Below are 17,568 nucleotides of genomic sequence, written 5' to 3'. Positions count from 1 at the left end.
ATAACCAGCATCCGTCATTCAAGTGCTCCAGTGAAGTCACTCTCATTTAGGTTCCACGAAACCCACAACGGTTCCGTGAAGTAACCGCTGGGCGGTACTCATTTGAGATGAGTTCCCGCGCGAAGGGCTTCCGATGCCTCCCGGTTTTTCGCGACACTCCAGGCGGCAATCGAAAAGTGTAAGTTCTCTGCAAAATCTGCTCAAAAACCCGTTCGCAAAGGGCTCGACCAACGTCCGCATGCTCCTCGTTTGGCGAGTTATTGGCTTGGGACTACCCCCCCTCAGGCTCACCAGGGTTTTCACCTGACCGTCGTGGGCCTTCGTTTGTTTTTGTCAGGGGATCTCCACGCCAAGCGTCTCTCAGAGAGCAGGATGGTCCGTTAGTGTGAACTGTAAATTGCGCACCTTCTCCCTGCCATCCCTGTGAACGTCAGTTCAGGGTTGTTACCTTCCTAGTTCGTCACCTGTTTGACTCCGTCGCGTTCCCAGACGAATCGGATCCAACCTGGTCCGTGTACACCACGGACGCGGGCTGCCGAGTCTTATAACGCCTTGGCGCACACGCAAGATCTCAAAACCTCGGAAAGAGGCTTGGCGTTTCGACGCCTCAATGATGGTTTTGCTGGCCGAGCAACACTGGTAGTGGTGCAAATCGCCGTTGACGTTTACGTTTTTCAAGTTTCACTGCGAAAACAGCTTGTGCGTGCCTCTAAAGCCGCCTCGCCCAGTGCACCGAAGCGTTACTTCAGTCATTTCCGGCCAAGTCGAAAGAGGCAAATATCCGGCGCGTGGCCAAGTCTCGAAAACTCGAGCGAGGCACCCTTACTGGAGAGTGTGACCCGACCCCCGATGCATGCACGATCACTTTCTGGATGTCTCTCACTCCTTAGCTGGCCTGGCCTCGGACACTTGCTCCTCCAGATGAGGTGTACCCGGCGCCTCTAGAGAAAAAACGAGGCGTCTACAATAAACGAGCGAAAAGCAGTGTCTTTTTCGGCGGTGGCTCCTCGACTGTCTGAGTCACGGAGTCGAGTGCGGTCGCTTTCCCCGTTGCATGCATGCAGCTCCGGTTGCCGATAAAACGCTTTTCAAAAGCTAAAAAATTGAATGGAGGCATTCGTTCCCGAGAGTTAGAGAAAACCAGTGGTACACTCGCAAGCGGTCTTGCTGTCATCCCGGCCCTCTTTTCCGCAGCATCTGCGGAACTCAGCCTCCACCGCACATGCACGAGACGAGAGCCGGTGTGCCAGCGTTTTCCACGGCGTCGAAAAGTCCTCCGAGAAAATCCCTGCTTTCGGTTTCATCCTTTCCTCTGTCTCAACGGGGGAAGGGGTGTCCAGGAAGCTTCAAGTCTTTTCTCCGGCTTCCTGCGTCGCTCAAAAAGGCAGGGAACCCGCGGCAGCACGCAGCGACGCTCTTTTGTGGCCAATCGTGCCTAGAATCGCAGGCAGGGAAGAAGACGAAGGGAAGAGTGCCTGGAGTGTTTTTCTTCATTCACTTTAACGCCGCGCGAAAAGGGGAGAGACGCTTCGCAGAACGAGTGGGCTTTGGCTCCTCGTTTTACCGTTTACTCCCTTTCCCCCGCCGTGCTTCGACGCCGCTTCTCGGCGGCTTCGAGATTTTTCTCGCCGACTCGGCTGAAAACCTCGTCCCAAGTCTCCAGCGGGTTCCCCCCGGTTTCCTCCCCTGCCGTTTTTGCCTCCGGCGCTTTTTCGGTTCGGCTCGCCGCACCGATGGCAGCGTTTCGTCCGCTTTCTTCCGTCTCTTTTTCTGTCGAGTCGCGACGTCCTTCATCTTTCCACTGACCCCTCTCCATTTCCAGTTTTCCGGGAGCGCTGGATTCTGGGGAGCGACAAAGCAACAGAGACAACGGGGAGAATCGCGTTCCGTTCCAGGACTCACAAAGGAGGAGCTTGGGAGACCAGCTGGCGCCTCGCGTGATTCTCGTGCACTGTGTGTCTGATTCCTTCCCTGGGAAACGCCTTCTTCCTCGTCTACTTTCTTCTCTTGATTTTCTGACTGCTGGTCTTTCGTTTCGAAAACGGGACGCTTCCGCACGGTGCATCGGGCTGCCTGGACACGCCCGAGACACGGCTTCTCACCGGTCCATTTGGAGAATGAACGAGCCCGCCAGAGGGGTTGGATCGCTCTTTGCCCCGATATCTTATCTATTGGGTCTCTTCCCTTTACTGCTCTTATGTTCGTGTTTACCTATTCGCTTCTAGTATCTGTGAGCGAGATGGTGGTCTTCCAAATCGACGAAGTCACTGTCTACTTTCCCTACGACTTCATCTACCCTGAGCAATATGCGTACATTCGCGCGCTCAAGCAAACGCTGGACGCCAAGGGCCATGCGGTCCTTGAGATGCCCACTGGAACCGGTAGGTTTTTTCCGCGCGTCCTGGCGCGAAAAGCTCCTTTTGGAAAGACAGAGCAACCTGGAGAAAGGACAGGAAGCGAAGTCCGGACAGGGAAAGGAAACGAATCCAGGGCGGCCCAACGGAGGACAGTGGCGAGGAGACATCTTAGGCGAACGGGCGGTCCACGGTGTACCCAAAAAAACATAGACTCAGGGGTTCGACGCCCACGGACAAGACGCAAGGCTTCATCGAAAGGGTTTTTTCTGCTCCGTTTCCAAGGTGCTCGGAGGCGGGCAACGGATCGAGGGTTTGACTCTTCACATCGAAAGACACGGACAAGCAACCACAGACTCGACGACGACGGCGAGGCTGCAAACGCAACCATGCTGGTGACGAAGAGGAACGGGAAAAGCGGGTAACCTCTAGGTTTTGTGTCTATACACCATCTTGAGCGTTGGGATGAGGTGTATAGACACAACACCTAGAGGTTTGCCCCCGGCCCTTCTTTCCACGCGCTTGACGCCCTGTTTCCCTTCGCCTTTGTCTCGCCTTTGCCTGCAGGCAAGACTGTTGCCTTGCTTTCTCTGCTGACGTCTTACCAGCTGACGCATCCCCGCCTCGGGAAGATTCTGTACTGCACTCGAACGGTACGCCTTTTCCCTTCTCAAAAAGCAGCGACGCGACGCGCAAACACTTGCTCGTGTTGGAAAGGGAGGCGCCTCCTGCGCGATGCCGCGCGAATCGGTGTCTCTCTCCTGCTTGGAACGTCTCACAGTGTGCGCTGTGTCCGCTCTAAATTCGCCCCGTGGTTAGTCCCCTGTAGCGTCGTGGTTAGTCCCCTGTAGTGTCGCGTTCTCCCACGCACGTCTCTCGCTTCGCCTGCGCGAGTCGCATCCAAGCCTCTTCCTGCTCGGCTGAAAACCGCTCTGTTCGGTGTCGCCGCCCCGCGTGATCCGTTCGGGTTTGGAGCCTGCCGCTGTTTAGGTGCCCGAGATGGAGAAGGCGCTGCTCGAGTTGAAGGGGGTGATTGACTACCGCATCGAAGAGATTCGAAAGGCGAGAGAGCGCAAGGCGCGCGAAGGCAACGGCGCCGACGCTTCTGCTCCGGAGGAAGGGAAGGCGCCTCGGCGACTCTCTGAGAGCTCCGGCAACTCGCCTGCGCCGGAGACGCAAGCCGCTGGAAAGAAACGGTCGCTCGCAGACTCCGGGATGGGCCCCGCTCTTCAGCAGGGCGGTCCGCGAAGAACAGACCCGAGCGAAGCGCCGTACATAGGCAAGGATATGGCAAGTACGCAAAGCACAGAGAAACTCGCGAGATTCCAAGTCTCCCCAAGGGCGCCAGAACGCGCTGCGGACTGCGAATGAGACGTCCACATATACATATATATACATATATATATATGTGTTTATTTTTGGATATGGTACACATGCAAGTACACAAACATATATACAAACATATATACAAACGTATTTATACAGTTACATATACAGATATATATATACAGATATATATATATATATATGGAGAGAGAGAGCCGTAGAGAGATCTTAAGGCAGAAGGCCGTGCTTTTCTGGTTTCGCTCGAGTATTCAGGTGACTCGAGTGTCTGGATGTCAGGTCGCACCGATCGTGGGGACACGGAGCAGGAAACGACGAGGTGTTTGCCTGTCGCACGAAACTTTTGAGGGTTTTCTGTAGCCGTGTTGTCGCTCCGCGTCCCCGACTTGTTCCATGAGTAAAGTTTTGCGGCCTCGTCTTTTGTGCAAATTTGGACAGGGCAAACGCCGGTCCGTCTCAGCCCGGCCGAGGAGATGAGCTGCATGCCTGGTTTCTGTGTGGCTTCTCCCGAGCTCCAAGTGCCATGTACAGCTGTCTGTGGTAGCCAGTCTATGATGCTAGCGAGGAGATGCATCTCTCTCGCTTCTGCGTGTAAAACACGGCCTATGGTGAAATCAAGAATATCATACTATAGATGTACCCAGATCCTGCCCCGTCCACTGCCTCCATTGGGCGTCAATCCATTGCGGCCATTTTCAACGTTTCCCGAGGTTTCGGTTGCGCACAGAGTGGCTGTGGGACTCGAACTCGAAAGAAATGCATTGCCGAGGAAGACCCCAGACGCCCCTGCTTACCTTTGGCATGTTCACACGTGGTGTTCACCTGGTTCTACTCCCACCAGAGCGTGGACGCGCGGACGCGTTGTTTTTTTGTGTCCTCTTTCTTTTTAGGCGACGGCTACATCCTCGGCGTCGGACTCTCTGCCCGGAGGAACATGTGTATCAATCCGGCGGTGTACAACCAGCCTGATCGCGAGAAAATCGATGAAGCATGTAGGAAGCCTTCCCGGCAGAGGGCGCCGCGCTCTTCCGCCTCTCCACTGTCGCCCCGGAGTGTCTCCTTTTTCTCCCTGCGGCAGCCGCTTTCTGACCTCGACACCCTCTGGCGCCTGTTTCACGCTCCGTTTCCTGTGCATGCGCAAAAAGAGGGCTAAAGGCACGGCGCAAAAAGCCGAGATCGAAAACTGGTCGCCCCTCGGCCCTTTCGTGTGTCGTCGCGGAGAGGCGCGAGAAAGAAGGAAGGCTGCGCGTCTTCAAGGGTGCTTCGCTTGACGGGTCTCAATGCTGAGGCGACTTCTGGCTGCTGGAAGAGCGAGGGTTTGCGGCATCAGAGATTTGGAGTATCCTTAGGCTATGAACTCCGTGCATTTTGCGTCTTGTTTTTCGGGTCTCGTGGGGGCCCGCGCTTCGGCCCTCAAAAAGGCGAAGGAGTCACCATCCTGTTCAGTTCAACAAGTAGCCTGGTGTCCAGCGTATCTTTCAAAACCCGTTGCATGTACAAGCTGTCTGCGCCGCATTTTGTGGTTTCCCAGGTCGACAGCTGACTGCGCCGTGGGTGCGGCAGAGCCATCTGACGAGCTACAACCCGCCGCCTGTCTTCGCGGCTGCAGGTCTGCCCTCAGCGGATCCCCCCGGCGATGCGCCGGCAGTCGACATCGAGAACCTGGCAAGCGAGGGCCCGAGAGGCGAGCGCAGCTGCGCGAGCGCCTGTGCTGGGAGCAGAGAAGAAGAAGAGCGACGCCGACGCCGCGAAGCGATTGCGTCAAATGAAGAGGCTGAGCCGGGGAACTACTCGCCTTCGCTGTGTGCCTGGTATGAGAATCTGGATCGGTACTTTGCTCCGCAGTTCTTCCCCGCCGGTGAGCACTCGAGAGAACAGACAGACTTGAGAGAACAGAGGGGAGCTCTGTCGAGCATGGCGATGGGGGTTCAACTCTTCTGGGGATGTGGCGACAACAGGCGCAGCAACCCAAGGGCGTGGGGACAGCCCGGGCAACACAGTGCCGGACAGTCGGAAGCTCGAGGCGCGGCAGCGCCCAGGAGGGAGACACTCCGCGGCCAGCAGGACGTGCACGAGAAAGAGCCAAAGAGAGATTTGCGTATATATATCTGTTTATGTATATATATGTATATATATGTATATATATATATATATATGTATATATAATGTATATATATGTATAATATATGTATAATATATGTATATATGGATGTATAAGGATGTATAAGGATGTATAGGTCTCGAGGTATAGGCAGGAAGCGCAGCGTGTGACGGAGCGAAGGAGAGAGAAGTTGGAAGACGCGGGAAGGCTGGAGCAGTGCAAAGAGGCGTCCTGCGTTTGAGGGTATCAAAGCCTTCCGTGCTCGGCATCGTCTCGGTTGTTCCTAAGTTTCAAAAACCCCACTCGGCGTTTGTCTTAATCTCGGGAGCGGTGCGAAAGTGTCTTGTCGGGGCGACGCTCTGTCTCGTGCATATTTGCTGCTCCTCGTTTCCATCTCGGTTTTCTTCCTTTTCCTCTCTCTCTGAGTCGGCGCCGGGGAGCGGAGTGCGATCCCCCGAAAGCGATCGCTCTGGAGAGAGGGAGCCGTGTCTTCTCTCAACCGTCCTTCCCGTGCTTCTTCGTTGTGAGGCCCGCTGGTGTGTCTCTAATACGTCTCATAACCGGTCTTCGCGGATTGCAGGCGTGTATACGATCGAGGAGCTGAAGGTCGCGTCCGCAAACTGGCGCCATCCCCTGCTCGACCGAAAACTGCCCTTCTGTCCGTACTTTTTGGCGCGTCGGCTCCTCCACATTGCAAACGTTGTCGTCTTGAATTACCAGTACATTCTGGACCCGAAGGTCTCCCAGGTACGCGTCCTTCGCTTCCTCGGCCTGTCTTCTCTCGCCTCTCGCGTCGCTCGCCTTTCTCTTCTTCTCACCTCGGCCTTTCTGCTGAATGGGGTGTGGACACCCCGGAGAGACTCGCCTCCCCCCTTCTCTCGCGCCAGGCTCTCGACGTGACGCCTTTCCCTCGGTCGTCTCTCGTCTCCTCTCGTCTCCACTTGTCGGCTTCGCTTGTCGGTTTCGCTTCGTGGTTGGTTCTCTCGGCTTTCCGCTGCGCTGCCCTAGTCAGTTCCTCCCTCCATATGTTTTCACTCCGCAAAGGACACCCACAAGCGGCGACGCACGTGGCGACCGTCCTCCGCGCGTTCGTTCCGACGCGCGCGACAGTTCTTTGCTGTGCGTGACGCGTCGCATCTTCTGTCCCCCCGACTCCAGGCTGCGCTGCTGACTCCGCTCCCAGACGGCATCTCTTCCTCGCACACGGCAGGCGCTCAGTCACGATCGACCTACACAAATCCGTACCAGAATCGAGGTCTGGGCCGCGGGCCGGGGACGGAGGAGGTCCAGTACGAAGGCTCCGTCGTTGTCTTTGATGAGGCTCACAACATCGACAACGTGTGCATCGAAGCGCTGAGCGTCAACATAAATCGCTCCGTCATGGAGGCTGCGCTGCGGAATCTCAGTCAGCTGGCCGAAAAAATCGAAGAGTAAGAAGCCTTCGATTCGGCTCGCCTCTTGCGTACGGCCTCGATGTTTTCTCTCCATGTTTTTTGCGGCCCTACGTTGTCCTCATCACGCTCGTGCGGCTCACATGTCTCCTTGCGCTCTGCCTTCTCGTCGTTGGCTGCCTCCCTGTTCCTCCTTTCTCCGTTCTTCCTTGTTTCGATTCCCCCCCTTCGGCTTTCTTCGTCGTCAGCTTCGACTGGTCCCCGTCATGCACCGTTTCGGCGAACTGAGACGCACACGCGTGATCTGCGCCAGTTTTTTCTGGATCTCTGTCTCGCGAACCCACGAAGGGCCAAACAGGAAGATGGCGACGAGTGATCGCCGCCGCTCCTGCGAGTCAGCTTTTTGCCCAGGTCTTTGTCAGGTCGTGTTTCGGTCGGAGCGCCGGCTTCGCTGACTGTGTTCACGGGGCCCGCCGTTGATTTCTCTTCTCTTTCTTCTTGTGCTCTCCTTTCCCGTCCAGAGTTAAGAAAGAGGATGCAGAGCGCCTGCGTGAAGAATATGAAAATCTCGTGCGCGGCCTCAAACGCCGGCGTGAAGCCGAAGGCGGAGAAGGAGACACCTCTTCCTCGTCTTCGTCTTCTTCCTCGTCTTCGTCTTCTTCCTCGTCTTCGTCTTCTTCCTCGTCTTCATCTTCTTCCTCGTCTTCATCTTCTTCCTCGCCTTCATCTTGTTCCTCGTCATCTTCTTCCTCGTCGTCATCTTCGTCATTGTCTTCATCTTCTTCTGCTTCGGCAGAGACTGGGAAGGACAGACGGCCAGAGGAGCCGCCTGTGGAAGGCGGAGACGGGAAGGCAGATTCAGCGTCCACGTTGCGAGGCCAAGGAGCGGATGGGGACCAAGACGATCCGCGATCTGCCGAGAAACAGGCCAACCCAGGGAGATTCGCTTTGGCAAATGAAACGCTAGATCTCCTTGCAAGTCCCCTCCTCCCCGAGGACGCTCTGCTGGAGCAGGTGAGAACCACAAGAGCGCGTTCTCACGAGCCGACCAGTGAGAAAGGAAACCGCCGCTCCTCCTCTTGTTCCCGGGGCTGCGGTGTGAACTTCCAAAAGTAAAGAGACTTGTGCACATGTAACGCGAATATGCGCATGCGGCGATATGCGGGCACGTATGAAAAAGAATTCATATATATTTACATCCGCATATTACGTGGGTGAATGCACGTGTACATATGTAAATATATGAATACATATACATACACACATATATATATGTATATGCATATGTATATATATATATATATAAACGGCTTTACTTACAGCTGGGTGTACAAGATTCCTGCAGACATAGCGATTCACGCAGAAACGCCGCGCGTATGCTTGTGGCGGTTCGTGATACAGGCGGTTGCCTTCCCTGCTGGCTGTTTCTGAGTTCCTTCGGCGCTTGAGACGAGTCCATGCCAAGATTCGTGTTCTTTGTGATGTGCGTCCGTCGCTCCCTTCTCGCTTGGTCAGGCTGTGCCAGGCAGCATCCGCAAAGCGGAACACTTTATCGCTCTCATGCGCCGCATTGTCTCGTACTTGAAATCGTACATCAAGTGAGGCAACGAAACGACGACAGGAGAAAGAATTCCGTAGCGACGGCAACTTTAACTTTACAACACCTGGGGAGCGAGCCTATTCGGTCCTAGACAAATAGAGGGAAGAGGGACAGGTGAAGCTGGTACCGCGTCGCTGCGGAGAAGCCACGTGTGGATTCAGAGCCTGGTCCCTACCGGGAGTCCATCACCCAGTTCGATCCAGCGTTGTTTGTGAAAAGCTCCTCTTCCTCTTATCCTCTTTCTCCCCCTTCATATCTAGCGTTTGTCTCTCCTTCCGTGCCTATCTTTCTCTCGCGTAGCTTCTGTCCCTGTCTCCCTCTGGTGTCCCCCGAGTCTTCCTCTGTGAGGCCCCGTTTTCGTTCACCGCGCTTTCCTGCATGTGCTGCGTGATGCTTGGGCAGAATCTACGAGCTCAAGAGCGAAGGACCGCTGTCCTTCCTCCACATGTTTGAGAAGGAAACGCACATTGACGCCAGCCTGTTGAAGTTCTTCTACGACCGCCTGAAGAGTCTCTTCAACACACTGCAGATCACCGAGGTCGAGTCCTACGCGCCCTTGACGCTCGTCGCCGACTTTTGCACGCTCGTCGCCACTTACTGGTGAGGGAGCAGCGAGAGAGTCGAGCACCCCGGAAAAACCTGAAGCCGGGCGGGGGGAGGTCGTGGGAAACGCCTTGGAAACCTACCGTTCTCTTTCGCGTTCTTCTAATCCCTATCTCAGGCCTGCCGCGCTCGTTGGAGAGTCCAAACTCGGTCTCTCTTCCTGCTGTCCTCCTTTCTCCCCTTCTTCGCGTCTCCTCACTGGGACACTCACCTTCTCATCCTCTTTACCGAGGGGGTTGTTTCGTCTGCTTTCCGCCTCCGTCCTGTTCAACACAATTCTTCCCCTCTTCGCCTTCGTAGCTAACGTTTAAACACGCCAAAAGACGGCAGGGGAAGGGATTGTGGTCCTGTCTGTTGCGGCCAGGCCGTCCTGTCGCCCGTGTTCCTCCGGCCGTCTTGCTTCGGCTTCGATGGGGGCTCCGCGTCCACTTGTGTGATCTTGCCGTTTCCGCGAATCGTCCCGGGGTTCCACTCGCGTCAGTGCGCCTTCTGCGTTGTCTGCCGCGCCTTTCTTTCCCCAGCGAGGGCTTCATCCTCATCTGCGATCCCTACCCAGAGGCAGTCGGTTTGTACGACCCTCTCCTCCAGCTCTCGTGCTTGGACGCCTCGCTGGCCATGCAGCCTGTCCTGAAACGCTTCCAGGTATTCACGCAGGGCGCGCCTTTTTCGGCTGCTTCCCTGGGGTAGTCTCACGCCTCCTCCTGTCTCTCTCGAAACGCTTTTCTGGCCTCGCCCCGCTAGACATGTCCCGGTGGAGAGACGGAAGGTCGACTCGCTACGGTGGCCTTTAGTATCGGGTCGCCGGATGCGGGCTCCCGCGCGGACGTCGCTCTCTCTGCTTTCCGTCTCTGGAGAAGGTTCGAACAAGTCGCGCTTTCTTCGTTTTGCACGAAACGCGCTGCAGAAAGCACATGACCAATGCGTGCCTGTCCTTGTCGCCGGTGAGAGACGCGTTTTGCCTGTTTCCGTCTTTTCCTGCTCGTCGCGGCACCGTTCGGGGTTGCGGGACCGTCGAGGCGGCGTCCGTTTCCCCCCTCGGTATGCAGATTCGGCAGTGGGGGCTCTTGGGTGCGGGAGACCCTAAAACCGTTACACACTCGCCATGGAGAGTCCGCCTTTTTGCCTCCATCCCTTCAGCTTCTGTCTGCGTCCTTTGTGTTTGCATGGCGGCCACGGCCCCTCACGCCCCAACTTCCCCAGTCCCTCATCTTGACGTCCGGGACAATCTCTCCGCTGGAACTCTACCCCAAACTCCTCAACTTTGTGGTAGGTCTTTTCTGCGCATGCGTTCTCTCGGTTTTTAACGCGTGGCCTCTCTGGCGCGCGTTCACGTTGTCCCGCGCGCCCGAGAGACAGGACAGCCAATTCCTTCGCGGGGGTATCTTGACAGGCGGATATGGCGTCTCCGCCGACCGCGAAGATGTTCTCTGTTTCCTCGCGCGAAGCATCACTCGCACCGGTAAGGGGAGTGAACCCTCTTGGTCAAAAGTGCTGCAAGCAGGCAGTGGACGCATGCAAGTTGTGACGGGATAGCCGTCACACGCTTCTTGCTGCACGACACAAGCTAGTTGCACCATGAAACGGCAGCCTCTTGTTTCTCTGCGCGTGCAACGCCTGCCAGCCCGTCATCACCGAGTCGTTCCCGATGTCTCTGGACCGCAACTGCATCTGTCCGTTGATTGTCGCCCGAGGCTCCGATCAGGTAAGAGAGGCGAGACTCTTTTCGTTAGCGAAGGAAACCCGGCGCGGGACACGGAGAGGGTATCGAGAGAAAGCAGGAACAGGAAACAGGCGGTTTGGGTTCACTCAACCGAAGAAACGACACAGCGAAGCGAAGGCGAGAAAGCTGTTTCGCCAGCGCGTCTCGACGAGGGTGTCTCGCAGGCGCCGAAGAAGCAACCCGAGGTCCCAGCGCACGGAAGTGTTTTGCAGAGGCTTTGTCTTTCCTAGGTTAGCCGCGACGTAGTTGCGGCGTAGCAGGTGACCATACCAGACCAAAACGGGGCCGAAATCGGTGCAGGGGTTTCGGTGTACATACAGACGGGACGAAGGGAAAAACACGCAAGGGGTGGTCAACGTCTGCTGCCGGAGTTTGGTTCAGTGGAAAGGCTTGGAGTGTAGTCGAAACAAGGGAGTTGATGGTGAACCAGTGGCTGAACAAAATACCTTTTAATGGACTATGCCGGCTTTAGCCCCGATAAACTACAGTTCTGCCGAGACTGAGGAGTCAAGTAGGGACACAAACCGTACAAGGATTATGTCCGTCTCTTCATCTAAGTGGATATTCGATTGTATATTTTAGATGCTAACTTCCCGGGTAAACTTTGACGTATTAAACCAGCCCGGGATCGAAAAGTGAACTTTCCGCAGGGACGTAGTCCCACACAAAGAAGAAGAGGTTGGCAGAGAGAGCAAGATGTGGAGACAGACTGGATGGCGAGATTGCCGATTCGTCTCTGTAACTGGTCTGGTTTTGTGAGGGTTACCCCTAGGGCGCCTGGTCGTCAATTTGCAAACAGGCAGAGCGTTTTCACTTCGCGTGCTCTTGGACGGAACTCTTCTCGTCAGTCGTGCCTGGCTGCGGTGATGCTTTGATGTCACCATGTCGCTCTCACTGCTTCGTCCTGCCGCTTCTTCGTCTTCAGATCCCTCTGACTTCCAAGTTCGAATACCGCCATGACATGAACGTCCTGAGGAACTACAGCAACCTGCTGATTGATCTCTGCAAGCACGTTCCGGACGGCCTCGTCTGTTTCTTCACCTCGTACTCGTATATGGAGTCCGTGCTTTCCAACTGGTAAGAGCTTTGAATCGTCTCGGCTATGTCGAATCACCACTCGTTTCATCCGGCGGAGGACACACTCGCGCTTTTCCTGTACAAGACTGTCTCTCCTATTCGGCGCGAGGGCGTATCTCCCCTCGCGGTCTTTCTTTTTCAACCTCCTGTGTCGTCATCATGGGCACCACAGTGTGGCGCTTGTGCGACATGCCTTTGTGTCGACGACTGCATATGTTCAGCTGTTGCGTACTGTTGCTGAGAAGAGCGTTGTCTGTGCGGCGGACGACTCACTCCTCTAGTCTCGGGTCTTCCTCCCCGCGCACCACTCTTCGAGTTCAAAATGATCAATCCTTTCGGCATGTGATGTGCTCAGCCTTCCCTATGTCGCTTTTCGTACGCGTTACCTCCAACCTGCCCTCAGGTACCATAGCGGAGTCTTGGCGCAAGTCCTGGACTACAAGCTGATCTTCATTGAGACGAAAGACGTCGTGGCGACAACTTTAGCCCTCCACAACTTCCGGCGAGCATGCGAGTGCGGCCGAGGTGCCGTCTTCTTCTCTATCGCCAGGCAAGGCTGTTTCCAGGGGAAAAGGGGCCGAAAAAGTAGACGGTTGTGTGTTAGTTACCGGTGCTTGAACGATACCGCGCTCCTGGCTGGATTTTTCCCGTCAACGGCTCTCAGTAGCCGTTTCGTTTTGTGGCAGTGCGTGTCCTTTGCAAGTTCTCGACCTTCGTCGAGGGTGGAGATCCGTCCTTCGCTTCGCTGTATCAGCGTCTCGCTTGGCTGCTCGTGTGTTGATTTTCGCCAGAGGCAAAGTGGCTGAGGGGATTGACTTCGATCGCCACTTTGGGAGATGCGTGGTGCTCTTCGGCGTCCCGTTTCAGTACACGCTGTCTCGAGTGCTGAAAGCCCGACTCGACTTCATACGCGTAAGAAATGGGGATGGCTCTGTCCTCCCGTTTACCACGCTTCGACACTGCCAGCGCTCGCGGGTGTGAAGCGAGGGCCCGGGGTGCTCGATAGGCAAACAGAAGGGAGAAACCGTGTGGCGCATTTGTTCGTCTTGGCGAGGCCAAAGGACTAAGAGCTCTCGTCGCGCTCAGTGTGCAGCCGCACCCTGCTTTCTAGGGACTTTCATCTGAACTCAACTGCCGGAACGAAGACGTGTCACGACTCTCACATGTTCTCTGACAGCCGTCATCCGTCCCGTCAAGTCCGCAATGCAGCGCGGCGTGATTATTAGGATAGAATCGTTCGGCTCGACGTAGAGCCGTCTTTTGGTGTTCTCTGCGCGGTGGTAATGCAGGAACAGTACCAAATTCCTGACAACGAGTTCCTCACTTTCGACGCTATGCGACAGGTACGCTGCGACGTTACCTTCTCACTGACGTGGTGCACGACTGGAGTGACGCCATCGACGTGGTTAGAGAGCCTCAATTCCTGTTGTCATGTCTGCTGCGTGATCCAATGCAATTCTCTCCTGTGGTGGGGGGCGATTGCGGTTTGCTTCTCGGAGTGCCGTTGCTACACGGCTTTCGCGCTTGTGGGTGAGCCGTTGGCGTCAGGCTGCTCAATGTGTCGGACGCGTCATCCGGAGCAAAAACGATTACGGGCTTATGATCTTCGCGGACGCGCGGTATAGTCGTATTGATAAGCGAAGTAAACTGCCACCGTGGATTCTCAAGCACCTGGACAACGCTCATCTCGCCCTGAATACGGAAACCGCGGTAAGAGGAGACAACTATTAATACAGTTCCGTACAGGGTGCACACCGAGACACTTGAGCTACGGAGAGCGTTCACTGTTTTCCGGCACCCAGGGGTTTCCGGTGGAAGTATGCGAATCGCGTAGAGAGCCATGCTCCACCAAAAAGAAACAATTTGCCTGTCGAAGCACCGGGGCTGCAACATCGAGTTCAGCAGCTTGTGTTGGTGTAGTGCTGCATCTGGAAGAGTTGCAAAAAATGAATGAGTTGGCGCTACTGAATTTGATAGTGCTGATTGTGTGCGTGTCATTGTCCCGTTTGCTTGAAGATAAGCGTGGCGCGGACCTTCTTGCGCCACATGTCTCAACCACCCCCTCCTCCCTCCGCGTCCCGACTTGACGCTCGCCAGTTACAACAGCCGCAGCAACAACAGTGTTGGGAACTCGTCAGGCGGTCGTTGCACCTCAGCGGGACCTCCTCTATGCTCCCCCAACCCAAAGAAGCCGGAAACGTCACTCCTGCGGGAGCGAAGACGGATAACGAAAGAAAAGAGCCGCCCATCGGCGACGGCCACTAGCGCGTGGTGCGGCTGAATGTCATGGCATAACGGTCTGGCTGAAGAGTCAAAGCCTTATCGATTGCACCACAGCGGTGTGATTATGGCGTGATGCTTCCTTTCCGTATGCTACGCAACGCCGTGCTAGTACTTCTAGTTTTACCGTTCGGCACGCCTTCGTCATAACGTAGCGCAAAGACCGCGATTTCCGGTTAAGTGGATGACACTCCCTGCATCTACAACGACTCCTTCCGTTACATCGCCTTCTGGAATTGCTCTCCCTGGGAAATGGCCGGCCAGGTCGCGTAGCACAGGTCAAAGAACCGACAGTCACAACTACACCCCCTCCCCATCCACCCGTTTGTCGAAGCCGGTACTCTGGGCGTGTAGTGATTCACATAATTTTCCCCGTTTTTTTGTTCTGCAACTGCTGGGAGATACTGCACGACAGGAGCGATTCTGGCACGGAAAATGACTTTCCAGGATGTTTGCATTTCAGAAGCCAGCGGCGCTTGCCCTATTGTGCGCCAGAGGGCGTGGTTTACGATTTCCTCGAGGAAGTCGTGGCATGAACCGAAGCTGCGAGCGCGCGCTACCTCTCACCGGCAAGCCGTCCAGCCTCTGATGTCCCTCAGCAGTATCTCTGTTTGGTTAGTCAGGTCATAGCGTTCAACTACTCAAGCAATAAAACCACGCAGCATGCTGGGTACAGCGCCGCTAACCGGCTCGAGTGATTAGCAGCGGGAATGAAGTGTCACCTTTATCGGACGGCTGTGAGCTGGGGGCGCATCGAACCAGAACCGGGACAGGACACCCCAAGGAACGGGTGGAAGCAATACACACGAAGTGTTTTAGTGGTTCTTGTCCAGGTCAGACCTTTACGCGGTCACTATTGAAAACGCAGGCAGCGCATGGTTCTGCAAGAAGTTGTGGAACACCAACGTACTCTTTCACAAGCCAGCGGCTCCCTTTGGTTGAGGACCGCTAATCTGTAATCTGTTAGATTTGAAGTTTGCCTGGGTTTTACCCGACTACGGATTGACCGGCTCTGGTGTGTACATCCACCTGCGAGAAGTACCCTGGGGAACCCACGAGCCGATCCGTTGACAGCGTAACTGTCTGACAACCGTGCAGGAAGCGCTGGTTTTGACGCTCTTGAACTTCCGTGACATTGTTTTTACCCGAAAAAAATTGCCTGGCACGATGAAACACTGGTGTACTTGCCTTGCCCTCGCGGGTTGCGTGGTGTATGCGAACGCTGGGATGATACGCGATGTCTGGCTGGGAGAAAGCCCACCGAAGGTGAAGGAAGCGAAGCAAGTCGAAGCCGCCTTGGTATAGATCATCTAAGACAAGGACGGAAGTGTGTGCAATTGGCACGCTTTTCTTCAGACAGCAGAGGAGCCTTTTTTGGATTCATTCTCGAAGAGGGCTCCAGCATTGCCAGTGGAGCTGACCGAGGTAGGTAGCTCGGCAATCCTGCGGAGAAAACACATGGAACTGCTCTTTTGCGGCACAGAAAACTGAGACCAAAATAATGCAAAATGTGGAGGAGAAAGTGAGCTTCGCTTGTCGCGTGAATTAGGACTACACCAACCAATTATGGACTCATACCAGAATAGAAAAGGAGCGACAGATGCAGCCACTTGCGTAATCGATTATTCGTAAGCATGATTTCCTATTTTTTATCTCGGAATCCAGAAAACCGCCAAGAAACAGAGCGCCATGTCCACTTAAATGGCGAGTGAGGGACGATGAAAGAGGCGGGCATTTATGTGAAGCGCCGAAGTATGGTGACCGTGATTGTCCGCGAGCCAAGCCAGCATCTGTGAAAACAATCGAATACATTCAGGAACTACCAAGGTACGGCGAAGATTGCTTGGGGGGAAATTGCAAGACAGAGATCTAATCCCTTCGAAATGAAGGATTTTGTGAAACCAACAAGAGTTTCGACTTCTACACTGCTGACGCGTGAGCCCGTCACTTTTTAGCGGCCTTCTCGCTTTGAATCGCCACACCACACTATAGGAAGGCAGACTGGGCAGCGAGCTGTGAGGTAACAGCTACTTTCGTCCATTATCATCTCGGGATAGGACCACTATGGTTCCATGCTGTAGGCAGTATGGCCTTGCCATGGGGATGCCGCTGCAGCGTGTCCTTCCGGTCTCCGTGACTGGTCGCAGCCATGTCCTGAGGGTTTCTCACTTTTGGATGACCAAGAGACTTGCCAAGCAAGTTCGTCTCGGCTTTGCCGACTCTTAATACTGGTGCTATGGGGTTGATGGGTACAGACTTGGGCCAGTACTCCGGGCCTTGTGGGTCCAGCGTCAGCTTCAAAGGCTTCACGGAAGAAGCGAAACGTGACTGGACTGTAAGCAAACGCAGTTTCGTACGTATGGTGGGAACCGCATGGACCGCAAACTGGTCTAGGAAAGTTGCGATGCTGATTGGCCGTGCTTCGAGGACTGCACAGTAAGAGCCGAGGCGACTCATTCCGCTTCGTGTTCAGCATGATCGACCCCTGATTTAGGCAAGCTTTACTGCGGTTTGCCCGGCTGGCTGGTGCGTCCGATTATAGCAAAAAACAGCCTGGCAATAACTCATACGGTCGTAGGTTGCATCTGGGAGACTACGCATGCGAGGCTAGCCCAGACTATCAAAAAACCGGCCCTTGTGAGAGCAAATGGAATTTCAAGGTCCGACTATATATCCCACGTACCTGCGCTCCACGCGTCTTTATGTTTCCTGTAGCACTTCACTCCCGCAATGAAAAGGAAGTTTGAAGCCCTGTGCCACGCAAGGTTCCCGTGTCAAAACAGTTGCCCCAAGGACTACTTAGTCGGTTGTCCGAAAGGTTCGTTTGCCAAGCTGTTGAACGCGTGCCTGCTTGAGATGGCGGTCTGCCCTCTTGTCTTCAGGATGGAAAGAGATTCGAGATGGCGTTTGCGAGGCTCCTGCCGACTACACTAGCTGTGGGATCAAAATGCATTCCTTCCTTGGAATGTCTCCACAAGATAAACAAGTGTTTGAGAAGTAGGCGGTATAATTCATTCTGCTTAAGCCAAGCAAATAACTGTCTGGTGCTAGGGAATGTTACGTCGACTGGCCGTGTGAACGTGAGAAGAGCCTCAGCT

General features: G+C 55.0%; 1 protein-coding gene across 1 annotated transcript; it reads left to right on the top strand.

The window, feature by feature from the left end:
* Positions 1 to 2,239: 2,239 nt before the first annotated feature.
* Positions 2,240 to 14,455, top strand: NCLIV_059440 (hypothetical protein; the record flags this gene model as incomplete). The annotated part of the gene is made up of 18 exons (XM_003885498.1): positions 2,240 to 2,381; positions 2,922 to 3,007; positions 3,345 to 3,648; positions 4,589 to 4,690; positions 5,230 to 5,556; positions 6,380 to 6,546; positions 6,958 to 7,229; positions 7,712 to 8,204; positions 8,706 to 8,788; positions 9,193 to 9,390; positions 9,915 to 10,035; positions 10,531 to 10,783; positions 11,015 to 11,095; positions 12,039 to 12,066; positions 12,982 to 13,102; positions 13,480 to 13,533; positions 13,739 to 13,900; positions 14,207 to 14,455. 18 exons carry the CDS (start codon positions 2,240 to 2,242, stop codon positions 14,453 to 14,455), a joined length of 3,243 nt encoding a protein of 1,080 aa, XP_003885547.1.
* Positions 14,456 to 17,568: the final 3,113 nt, after the last annotated feature.

Source organism: Neospora caninum, chromosome XI (assembly GCF_000208865.1).
Source record: "Neospora caninum Liverpool complete genome, chromosome XI".
Taxonomy (NCBI): Eukaryota; Apicomplexa; class Conoidasida; order Eucoccidiorida; family Sarcocystidae; genus Neospora; species Neospora caninum.
The sequence above is the reverse complement of the archived record's forward strand: the minus strand, read 5'-3'. Positions and strand labels throughout refer to the sequence as shown.